Source organism: Mesocricetus auratus, unplaced genomic scaffold (assembly GCF_017639785.1).
Source record: "Mesocricetus auratus isolate SY011 unplaced genomic scaffold, BCM_Maur_2.0 Super-Scaffold_2245, whole genome shotgun sequence".
Classification (NCBI taxonomy): domain Eukaryota; kingdom Metazoa; phylum Chordata; class Mammalia; order Rodentia; family Cricetidae; genus Mesocricetus; species Mesocricetus auratus.
Genome location: NW_024429180.1, coordinates 42,955,926 through 42,968,473, shown reverse-complemented (window position 1 = coordinate 42,968,473; position 12,548 = coordinate 42,955,926). Strand labels below are relative to the sequence as shown.

Below are 12,548 nucleotides of genomic sequence, written 5' to 3'. Positions count from 1 at the left end.
ATATATGAGAGATGCCTATCATGTCAAGAGCTCAGGAATGGCACAACTATATATAATTAACTTCCTTGTTTCTACATATTGACAGAAAAAATTCTCATGCCTACTGATAACTTCTTTTAATTAATTATTTTATTTATATTAAGTTATACCTCTTCTCTTAATCATTCCTCGGCAAAGGTAGTTAAGTAATAACTAGGTAATAATTAATAATAATAACTAAGTAATAATACAGCATGCATATATACATAGATAGCCTCTGAAACAATGGTATTCAAGAGAGTTATTAGGGAAAAGTATATGACTTTTAAAGACCAACACATTAATGAGCAAAAGTAAACGAAACATTACCTAGACAAGCACTAATTCTTGTATTTATTTATTATTACTATTTTTGTTGTTGTTGTTTTTTGAGACAGTGTTTTCTCTGTAGCTTTGGAACCCAGGCTGGCCTCGAACTCACTGAGATCTGCTTGCCTTGCCTCCTGAGTGCAGGGATTCAAGGCATGTGCCACTTTTGCCTGGGGCATCATTAACTCTAAAAATGATAATAAGGGCTGGGGAGATGACTTAGTAGTTAAAGAGCACTGGCTGCTCTTGTAGAAAAGTCAAGTTTGACATCCAGCACCCACGTGATAGCTGTAACTCCAGTTCCAGGGGAATCTAATGCTCCTTTCTGGCGTACTACACAGACAGATGTCGGCAAAACATCCATCTGCATAAAATAAAGTCAGACCTTTAAAAGTATCTCTACAGAATAATCTGAGTTAGTGGGATGGCTCCGCTGGAGAAGAATAACCTTTTGCTCCAGCTGGTTTCTGTCTGCCCCTCCTCCAGCCACCAGTTCCCACTGCCATGCTCCCTGCATGAAACTCCTTCCCTTTTCGCAAGCACTTTGTCGAACCCACAAGAAAAGTAACTAAAGAACAGGGTAATAAATAATATGCTCTAATTATGATAAATTAATTTTGTAAGGTGAATAAGGATTTTAGACTTAATTTTGAAGAGAAAACATATCTAGACTTCGTCCTCAAACTTTGTGTTTCTGAGACAGGGTGATTTGTGGTGTTTGATACCAACAATGGAAAAACCTATCTGTACGTGGCATAAATACAAACCATAAAGACTTACACAAACAAAGGCTCAGAGAAACGAACTGTCACTAACCTTCCACACCATCCTCCTGATCGTCATCTCTATCGTCTGGTCCATCACTTTTCAAAGAAAGTAACACAAGGAGTTAAAAAAAATCTTAATTAGTAATGGATTAAAACCACTTCTCAGAAGAGTAGTAAGGAATGAAATGTTACATGACATGTGACATTTAGAAAGAAGGAAATGACAATCAAAAGGAAGCTTTGCTTCTCACATTATTTCATGTTAAAATTGGGACTGCACATAGTGCCTACAGAAGCCCTTACTTATCGTGACATTTAAAGCCAAGCTACTTCAAACGAAGGTGAAATATTCTAATTTGGTTTTAAGTAATATGCTATTTGAATATCATAGACTGTCATGAATAATGAAGTACTACTGCTTCTACTAATGCCATTTCATATGTTTTTAAACAATTTTCTACTCTTACTATATATGAAATTAAACTACACAGGAAAACAAAACAAAAAAGAAAACAACAGAAATCCTGTAGGAAGCAAGCTCTTTTTAATGAAATCATTGGTAGAATGAAAAATAGCAAGCAGAGCAACTCATGCAAACAGTCATACATTTTACAATTAGATGTCAGTCATATTTTAGCCAGTACAAATTTTCATTAGATGTAAATGTATCGAGCAGAATCATGTCAAAATTCAGGAGAAAAGCAGGTTGATACATATTGGCTCTCTTAAGAACATGACATCATGCATTAGTGGTGAAAGAAAGACTCATCAGTTTTTAAGTGTCTAAACTGGACCAACCTGTCTGATGTTGGAAAGGATAAATTGTCCTCACACAAATCTCCTTCTAAACCAAGACTGCTCCAGCTACTGCTGTTACCATTACTGCTGGAGGGAAAAAAGAACAGAGCTGAACTAGAAAATGAATAGTGAAGACTACCTGTGTTTCCTTGGAACAGCTTCTGTCCTAAAGCTGCCACAGTGGAGTAGAGCATCCACAAAGGGTTAAGATAAGAGACTGTCGCTGCTATTCCATAAAGGATAACTGGCAGGGTTGCAGACCAGAGATTTTTTTCCCCCAGAAACAGTGTTTCTTTGTGTAGCCTTTTCTGTGTAGGCTGTCCTGGAATTTGCTCTGTAGACCAGGATGGCCTTGAACTCAGAGATCCACCTGCCTCTGCTTCCAGAGTGTTGGGATTAAACACCTGTGCCATCATCACTGGTTTAGTGATTCTTTTCATTGCCTCAAAACATCACAGAATTATTCTAAATTTACATTTGTTTTGCAGATTAAGACAACAGAATTTTTAGAATGACAAATGACTGCATGATAAAAGTAGTATCTCATGGCAAATCTTTGCAGATAATTTATAAGAAACAAGAACAAAAAGAGGCAATACACTTTCCTAATCCTCAGTTTGAATAAAATTTAAAAAGGAAAGGGGGACCTAAACCGAGGTCTTCTGGGATTTCCAAATAGTACAAAACAATGATAAGGTGTGAGGGAGACTGTCTCAAACATTCCTTGCCTTCTGATTTTAAAGATCTGATTACATCAATATGCCAATTATCTATTTCTTACATTACACACAATAAGCAGATGGCAAACAGCATACTTTCTTGAGAAGAAAGCTAGAATAAGCAGGGCCACACACAGCTCTAAATTCTTCTATTCCTTAGACAAAAGAAAGAAGCAACAATCTACAACTGCAGCAAAGCAGTGTTTGGAGGGGGTAGAAAAATAACCATTTTTCAAAAACAAAATTATAGTCTTTTTCTGATTAAAATTTTCAAGATGCAGCTTAAAAATTCTAATCATTTCTAATTATTAAGGTAATTAGTAAGCACATTAGTTAGCAGTGATAAGCAGCTTTACTTCCCATTCTCAGCTAGTCAACCATAAGTTATCATCTATACAAACCTAAATTTTGGTTCTTTAACATGTGCATCAGTTAAGTGTTGTCAAGGTAACCAAAGTCATGATTACCTAAAATTCTAATAAGTTTCTAAGCATTCTCACGTAATTACTCACCCATTTTTCACTTTAACAGTATCAAACTTTTACAAATTACAATGCATTAAGGAATAAAAGTAAAGCTAAGCCATCTTTTCAACATATATTCAAACAAATAAAATTCCATTTATAAAACCATAAAGACAACCAAAGTTTTACCACCAGTCTGCCATTAGCCAAACTAAAACACAGAAAACACAGCAGCCCAGAACAGACAACTATAAACAAAAAAGGGAGAGATTAATGATTTCAAACCCTATCTGCTTTAAGAAAATTATTTTCTAAACAAAGAAAAACACAAAATTAAAATTCTTACCCATATTCTATTAACAACCACTTTTCAATCTAGTTAGTAATAAAAATCCATCATGTAAGTATTAGATAAATATGAGAAGTAACAGGTAAGTAACAGAAAGAATAAATGCAAAATCTCTCTAGCCTCATCTTGCTCCTACTTTTCAAAGTGGTTCAGATGTGAAGTCAGTAATCTACAGAATACTACTTCCCGCTAGCTAACAGATATTTCATCTAAGCAGAACACTTCCATCAGAAGGAGTTACTGTTGAACAATTGATTATACCAGAGCCACACAAGCAAACCAGCAAGCATGGGCTCACCTTACCTTGAGCCAACATAGAAGTATAAAGCAAAGCCTCTTTTCTTTACTTAGTAGACTTCCTATGCTATTCCTGAACCACTGTGCTACTGACACTTTTTTTTCTTTTGTCTTTTCATAGAGCAGGTGTACTCTCAAGGCAGTGGTTGTTAAAATACTGAAATTCTTTATTGTGGCTCTGACTCCATTCGTGACTACTACATATTCTGATACAAAAATTACCTCAAGAGCTGTCCAATTCGGACCTCTTCTCATCTAAACATAAATTTTGTATGTGTGATGTGTTGGGAACTGAACCTAACCCTTACATATGTAGGCGAGTGTTCTAGCACTGAGCTATAACTTCACAACTCTAAACTGGTTTGTTGAGACAGGGTCTTGCTAAATTTTGCTCAGGTGTGGTGATATATTGTTTATGATCTAATAAAGCCTTTAGGCGGAGGTGAGACTGTAAGAAACAATTACATCAGAACAAAATATTTCAAAGATGACTCTTATAAACAAAGTTAGCTTAGAAAACTTACATATGAAGTAAATGTCTTTAGGTATAAAACTCTTATTTATCACCGATTCAATTTTCATATTTTTAATCTAAGAAGCTACATAAAGGCTCACCATTTTGTTCCTAGCAGAACAAATCTAAGGACCCTTTCTTCCTGCCTAAAGATACTATTTATTTTAGCTTACATCAAGAAAACTATAGGGCTATCTTGATGTCTTTTATGGCTGCTTACCTGTCCTTTTTCTCACTCACTAATGAAAGAATGCTCTTTAAAGTGATAAATTATACTCCTAAAGCACCATGAAAGCTTAAAATGTAAATAAATAGTATCTACAATATTTTTTCAAGTCAGCTTTCAGCACACCCAAAGAGCACTAGGTCTGCTCCAAATGTACTTAACGCATGACAACACCATCTAGAAGCCAGGCACAGCAATATAAGCCTCAAGCCTATAATCCAGCCTGAGGGGTTGAGGGAGAAACTTAACTTCAAGACCAGCCTGAGCTATATACCAGAAGAACCATCCCCTCAAAAAGAATTAAAATAAAACCAAACAAAAAGGCACACTGGGAATAATAATGTTAGAAGTAAGAACAGATTGCCAGGTTGAACATTTCAAATAATAATGTAAATCCACTGCTCACTTTGCTGAAGTCTGAATTCCTTTATCACATAACTATAAAATCAGAGTTACCTTTCACTGAGATGATGAAAACTGCTGCTTTCATCTTGGTGGTCATCCTCAAAACTTAAGTTGGACCAGCTACCAGTACTGTCCTCACCAACACTCAGATTCAGCTGCTGGCTGCCAAGTGACTCAGTTGACTGAAAATCTTCTATTTCCTTTGAACTAACAAAAGAGCACATGGTAATAATTTTAAAAATAATGAAAGCATCACAGATGAGGAAATAAAATGATTTCTGAAGACTTCACTGTATCTGCAAATAATGAGACTGAAGAACAGCACAGCAAGAACCAATTTGCTACGTGGAGATGTCCCTGTGTACTGTTTATCTACACTCTATCTAAAGGAAGCATGCCTTCCTACAAGGTCTACATGTCATTAGCCTTGTAAAGATACAGTACCTTTATTTGCATCTGAAGGAGCCTCCTTCTGGAGGTTTGAAATTCCAGTGGTATCAACCACATCTATATTCAAACTAGACAAATCTCTTCAGAACATGAATCAGAAACATCTTTCTTAGCAGGGAATGATGACACAGGCCTTTAATCCCAGCACTTGGAAAGTAGAGGCAATGGATTTTTGTGAGTTCAAGGCCAGCCTGGTCTACATAGTTCTAAGACAACCAAGGTTTATCTTTAAAAAAAAAATCTTGTATTTTTTTGGTTGAGAGTCTAGCCTCTAACAGCTGAGCCATTCCTCCAGCCCAATTCTTTTATTTATTTAAATGAAGGGACATTTGCATCTTTATGACATGGTAAAAAAAAAAAAACAAAGCTCATTTAAAGCAACTATACTAATTGTGCCGTATGTATGTATGTATGTATGTATGTATGTATGTATGTATGTACACTTACTCAACATATTTCTAAAGAGTGATGCTTTAAGCATGAAGAGAAAAACTATCAGTTTTCGGATCAAAGCCTTCCTTTGGCTTCAAAGCAATCGTGATGTATAGTCCCCTCATATTTCTCACTTTGTCACCTACAATCCCCAAGTCACTCAGCAGCAACACAAGCTCTCTGTGTCACACACATGCACTCCCATCCCTCTGCCTGGATCCCTGCACCCCCAGATTCCCAATCTTTACCTTCACTTTTGGCTCTTGGCTTAAGCATTACTCCATTAGTTTTGTTTCTCTGCTCCCAATTCAAAAATGCAAGCCGGCCCCAACAGTCCTTGCTCACCTCTGCTAACGATACTCCCTTTCTTGAGTAAGGAACTCACAACATGTATTTTTTTAATGATTTCTTTTAAATTATAATTACATCACCCTCCCCTTCCCCTTTTCTCCCTCCAACCCCTCCCATATGTCCCTCCTGTTCTTTCAAATTCATGATCTTTTTTTTCATTAATTGTTGTTACATACATATGTATATGGAAAGACATATATATTCCTAAATACAGAAGTTCAACCTGCTTACTCTACATAATATTCCTTGTATATTTCAGGGCTAACCATTTGGTATTGGTGTGCTCTTACCTGGGGAAGACTACATCTCCCACTCTCAGCATTCCCGCAGTTCTTTGTGTAGGGCTGAGGCCTCGTAGGCTTTGCCTGTCCACATTAGCATGTCCACTGTTGTCCTTGTTCAGCTCATTTATCTGCTGTTTGTCTTATTCTACTATAATATAAGCTCTTGGAGAACAGAGATTTTTTTTGCCTGTTTCCATTTCTTTTATATCCCTAAAACCTAAAATAAGCCCTGAGCTGCCCCTGCCCTCCCCACTTTTTAGGCAATTCTCACTTTTTATTTAAGACATAACAACTCAGTTCAGTATTCCAAACAGTCATCCTACACCACAATTTTATTTTATTTAACATCTTTTCCTCTTACCTACCACTTTTTTTTTTAAGAAAATGACCCACAGGAGGAAGTTAAAAGGAGAGTTTGTAATGATTGTTAGGTAACTGGGCTCACAGCAATTGAAAATAAAATCTAGATATATTATGTTCTAAAACTCCTCTATAGTATGCTTTCCTATTTTATATTCATACGGCACCCTGATGAGCATTATGGGTTTGTGACATTCTACTATATATTCTACTATTATGATTACCTCCATTAATCAAACATTTATGAGAAAAGGGACATTAGTGAGACCATTCAGTTAATATCTTAGCAAATAATCTATTTGAATCCATCATTCCTCAACCTTAAATCATGTTAACTTTACAAAATGTGAAGCAGAACTCTATATAACTGCATGGACTTTGAACAGTACTTAGGGAAGCCTAGCACAAATGCTAGAAAAGACACAGGAACAAAACCAGCCTGCATTAAAAAAGCTTACAGGAAGAACTCAAGGTATATTATTGGCCGGGTCTAAAGAAGAAAATGAATATTCCGAAGAATGAATAGCAAAGTTATGTGCTAGGTCCTAGACTGAGGGCTTAGGAACTTCCACCTAGGCTCCTCTTATGAAGAAATTATGATAGGGGAGAAAGAATAAAAATGGTCCAAGGTCACATGTAGAAAGCTGCTTCAACCCCAGAACAGACTTTAATCTCAGAGTAGTCAATATTACTAGTTTAAATCTGTGAATAAAGTTCACCAGTTTCTTTAATTTTACCTGTTTCTTAGTTCTGTCAATTTGAGGTCATTGTGTTCTCTAACTCTCATCTTCCAGCCCTGTAAATGGATGATAACGTTCCTCAAAAGGGATTGGGAAACAAATATTTCATGTGAAAACCATGCACAGGATAAGAAGCCATAAACAAATGAACAGAGAAAAAAAAGTTAACTTTTCATTTTCATTTCACAAGACCCCAAAGAAAATTTGAAACATACCTGTTAACAGCGTGCTCAGCATTTGTCACAGCTGATGTCATGATTTCTGTGGTAAGGCTCTCAGCAAAGCTGATGCCATCTTGTCCAATTCCACTATCAGCTGCCAGACTGGTATTGCTCAGCTCTCTCTCTGCTTTTTCAATAGCTTCAGCAACTATTTTCTCTGCAAGCACTGCCCTTTTATCAAGATTAACATGAATCTGAGGCACATCAAGATGAAAAATTCTCGATTTCTGGTGGATGCTACTACGTTTTAAATGTGAACCTGGCTTAGCACTAGAACACACACTCTGTTTTAAAGGGGGCTGGGAAGGACTTCTGGCACAACTATGGCGTTCCTTAAGGTCACAGTATCTACAAGCACCATTCATGAGTGGTGACAATTTTTCTGCGTAAGTGATTCTATCTGCTGATGCTGTGGTCTCTGGAATGTGGAAAACTGTAGATCCTAAACTTAGCTCTAAAGTGTCATCCACTACTTTTCTAGCATACTGTTCTAAAGCTTGAGCATTCTCTCCATGACTATGTCCACTTAAGTTGCCTGTATTCTGGCAGAATCCATGGTTTTGCAAAGGTTGATGAGACTTTGAAAATTCTGGTTCAATAATACTCTCGCCCTTGTCAACACTTCCAGATTTTTCAAAACGACATGAATCTGTTGAGTATTGTGTCAAGTCAACTATAGGTGCTGTCAGCTGTTTCTTAACATCTCTTGTTATGATGCTAGCAAGAGAGGCTGAAAAACTGTACAGTTCAGAGAGTTCATTTCCACACGGAGCCTGTGTCCTTTCACACGGTTGGTATTTACAAAGATGTTCACCATTTCTTCTGCTTTGTCTTTTATCTACCTGGAGATGCTCTGTATTTGAGAGCAACAGTTCCTTGCTTATTTTCACATGAGAGTTGTGCAAAGGGAACGTTTTTGAACTGTACTTCATTTTTAGTGTCTTAGCTGCTTCTTGCACTCCTGACTTGACAGATCGATAGGCCAGTCTGCTGGCATACTGATCCATGATTAGTTCACCATTGCCACCTTCCTGTCTCAGCACTTGGATGACATGACCTGCATATTCGTCAGTCACACTTTCACAACTGGGATACCTGTACGTCAGACCTGGTGTACAGTGTGGTAATGAAAGAACAAACGGATCTACTTCTCTTGGATATGCAACATCCTCCACACTCAGCTTCTCTTCTGCTCTGTCTTGGTCAACATCGACATGACAACTGTTCCTCTCCTGCCTGAAAAGCATACAACTTCTAGCTTTTGCAATTTTCTCGGCTTCTGCAATCACATCAGCTGCCAGATCACTTGCAAAACTGCACGTCTGCATGTTTGTGTGAGAATGATTTAAAGAAGCAGACAGCCCACTTCTTTGACTCTGCACATTTAAGTGAGGGTTTTGAGCCTTGGATTCTTGAGTGACTTCATGATCTAAATGAGAGGCTGCCATTTCAGTTGCAAGAGAAATGATGTGTGTAGCTAATGCTTCTGCAAAGTGCACTTTCTTTCCCGAGCACTCTGACTTCACATCCGCTTCCAGGTGCTCTTCACCCTCACTGCTGTCAACTTCTTCTGAAAGAGACCGCATGAGCTTCAACATGAACTCTTCCTTCTCTATAGTATTCTGTTCATTCTCAGACAAACTACCAACAGAGGAGTTGTGAGGTGTAGAGGGTGGTGTGGCAGGTGCAAATTCTTTGGCTAACTCCCCCTTGAGTTTTTTGGTTAGTTTTTTTATGTCCCATTCAGAACTAGTCTGGGATGGTACTAAAGGAGTTGATGGAGGAGTATCAGGTATTACATTTCTGTCTCTGATTTTCTGTTTATCTTCCCCATGCAAACCATCTACACTGGTGAGCACTGCAGACGACAAAGCATGTGAGTGACGGAAAGAGCTTTCCAGCCCATAAGACAAGGGCTCAAGTGCAGTAGTATTCAAATGATGCCTTTTCACTGGTTTATCCTTCACAAGTTCCTTCAAGTCAGATTTCTGACTTGACATTGTTGAACAAGGTGGCAGTGTCTCTAAAGAAAATCCAAACCCCACAGAATCTTTACATTCTGGAACACAATGCTTTCCAGCCAAGAGTGAAGAGTGAGGTAAGTGATCTGGAAAGCCAAGAAATTTGGGAGCTTCCTCTAAGATCAACTGTGATTCTTCCCCAAGAACAGGCACGTGTTCCTTATTAACTGTTTTGTTATCTATATTTGGAAGCATTGATTTGCTTTTATCCAAGGAATGTTTAATAATTGACTTTGATAACTGCTCAGCAAACATGTCCTTACTGCTAGCTTTGCTCTGTTGTGGTACTGCTTGGTCACAAATGGAAGGACAGATTTGTCCCTTTGTTTTAGTTAAATAATCTGCATGTGCATCAACAGTTTTTGTAGCTTTGAAGGTTGTCATGGACTCTAAGGTTTCATTGACTATTGTATGTACCATTGCTGCAGAAAAGTTGCTAATAATTACAGGGCCACTAGTTATTTTTGAAGGACTCTGTAGGTCAGTATCACGGTTGGTTGGTTTGAAGTCATTCTGGTTACATGGATCGAGTTCTGAAGATAGAAGGCTATCTCTGAGACGATCCACTTCCTCTTCACTGCTTTCTGTGGAGATGTGCTCTTGGGTAGAACCATCATTTGCTTTACTCTGCTCAGATGACAGATGAGACCTGGACTGATTCAAAGTAGAGGAAATATGATACGGGAGAAGGGCACTACCTGCCAAAGGTACTGGTATGGAAGTGACAAGTCCCGAAGTACAAAACAAGGCCTGCTGCACTGTATACTCCTTCTTATGCTCCTGCACTGGCTTTGTCATAATTGCTTGACTGCTAAAGGATGAGGAAAATCTCATCTGTCTGAAAGTCTGTGTAGGCGGCACTCCACTTTCTGTACTCACATAATTGACATTACCCATTGAAACATTAACTGCTGCCTTTGTTGTGAAGGTCACATCCGTCTGTGACAGCTCTATGAATGCTTCTTGTATTACAGATTCAGACAAATCTTTGGCATATGACTTCACGACTTTGTCTTCAAAGTCAAATGATGGACACTGTTGAGACGCAGGTGTTGGAGGACAAGAAAACTGACACACTTCCATGATGCCTTCAAAAACAAGCTCTTCTGCAAGATCTGCAGCAAACCTAGCAACTGTGTTTGTAAACATCTGTTTTTTCACATACTGCAAATCTTTCAAGGCATTTGATAAGGCTTCACTCACCAAAAGACTTGCCAGGCTACCAATGGCTCGTTCTTTCAGTGAAAATGCACACTGCCTTCTAAGTTCATTAAATGCCATCTGCAAAACAGATGATGTCAATTTGACAGCAAAGTGGCACAGTGCATTGGTACATGAGGAAACTCCTTTCTGTAAGTCTTTAAATGCATTACCAAAACTTTTTCCTACAAGATCTGCTGCAAACTTCTGAACGCTGTCAGTAATCATTGAAGATTTGTTTTTACACTTACTTTTTTGATCGGAATTTCCATGCTTAAAAGCTACAGTATAATTTTCTCCCCCTTTAACACTATTAATATCTGACGTTGCATTTGTACACTGAGTATGAAGAACTGAGCCTAGTACTTCACATGAAAGATTATTTGCATAATCTTCATAAGTGCAATAAATAGGATCCTGATTTTCATGATTCTTATCTTTACCAATATCTGTTTGGCAAAAACATTCAGCAGGAGTACAGCTTCCAGGAGGACTAAAAGCAGAGGCTCGAATAGGACTAAACAAGCCACTGTCTTCTGATGTTATCACTGGACGAGGGGAATCTGGAGCATCACACAGGTGACCATATGGAGACTCGGGTTTTCGTGGAGTTGGCTTTCTAACATTAGCCGGAAGAGCTGGACACTCAAACTTGAATTTCTGAGGATTCATACAAGATTTTTCATGTTTGTGCCCTATCTTCTGCAATGACTTCCCTATACCAGGATCTTTCATAAATGGACAAGTCTCAAAAGTTTGCTCTAGTTCATCAAACTGATCAAAGCTATCAAAAAACTCACTCACTTCTGAGTCTGAATCCTCTACATCATCTTTTGTCACAGGGATTTCAGGCAACTCAAGTTTTGCTTTTAAACTTTTTTGGTATCCCTCTTCATCCAAAAAAATTACAGGACTTGGGCTTGAGCACTCAGATTCTGAGGAATGGGCAGGAGAAGAAGGAACAAGTATCTCCTGTGTATTCCTGCCTTTATCTGAAGCACTGGATGACCTGTAGAGACTCCTTTGGGCCCAGGGTTCTGAAATTGATGTTGTAACCGATGTTTTCACAGAGGATGTTTCTTTGTGTCCCAGAACATGTATTGAAGATGAAGGCTTAGCCAATGACTTCTGTGGTCCATAACTGACCAGTACTTTAAAATCATGGGTTTCTAAATGGTGACCAGAAGTAGTCTGAGAGGCAGCATCACACCGGTTCCTTAGTGTAGAAATATTTATTTCTAAGGAAAAAGAATAAAAATCTTCCATTAGTCTAGAAAACTTGTTTTAAAAAATTGACATTAAGCACAAAATACTTACATCACAAATGTTTCCTATACTATGTTATTTAACAAAAACTTCATTCCCAGTAACACTCAGGAACAAATGTACCTTTTAATAAAACAATCCCATTTTACCCTGTCTCCAGATATATGACCTATGGAATGCTCAGCACATTGCCATTTATGTTTGAAAAAATAGTAGTTTAATACCAGTTGTTTTGACATTTGAACACAGCAAAGTTCCAGATACGAGGTTATGAAATAAACAAGGCTTGAACAACACTATCTAAGAAGAAAAAAAAGCAAATTACAAAGCAGTTAA

At 37.9% G+C, this 12,548-nt stretch overlaps 1 protein-coding gene across 6 annotated transcripts in view; it reads right to left on the bottom strand.

Moving 5' to 3' along the window:
* Positions 1 to 12,548, bottom strand: part of Akap11 (A-kinase anchoring protein 11) — a 49,696-nt gene that overhangs the window by 10,628 nt on the left and 26,520 nt on the right. Inside the window, exons 7-11 of one of the 6 annotated variants that reach the window (XM_021227671.2) lie at positions 7,720 to 12,184; positions 7,502 to 7,582; positions 4,939 to 5,094; positions 1,914 to 2,000; positions 1,165 to 1,211 (exon numbers count right to left, since the gene is read on the bottom strand). In XM_021227671.2, the coding sequence (XP_021083330.1) occupies positions 1,165 to 1,211; positions 1,914 to 2,000; positions 4,939 to 5,094; positions 7,502 to 7,582; positions 7,720 to 12,184 (4,836 nt within the window). Of the gene's footprint in view, positions 1 to 1,164; positions 1,212 to 1,913; positions 2,001 to 4,938; positions 5,095 to 7,501; positions 7,583 to 7,719; positions 12,185 to 12,548 lie in introns of those variants that run through there. The other 5 variants (XM_021227672.2, XM_021227673.2, XM_005071031.4 and 2 more) reach the window with 5 other exon arrangements.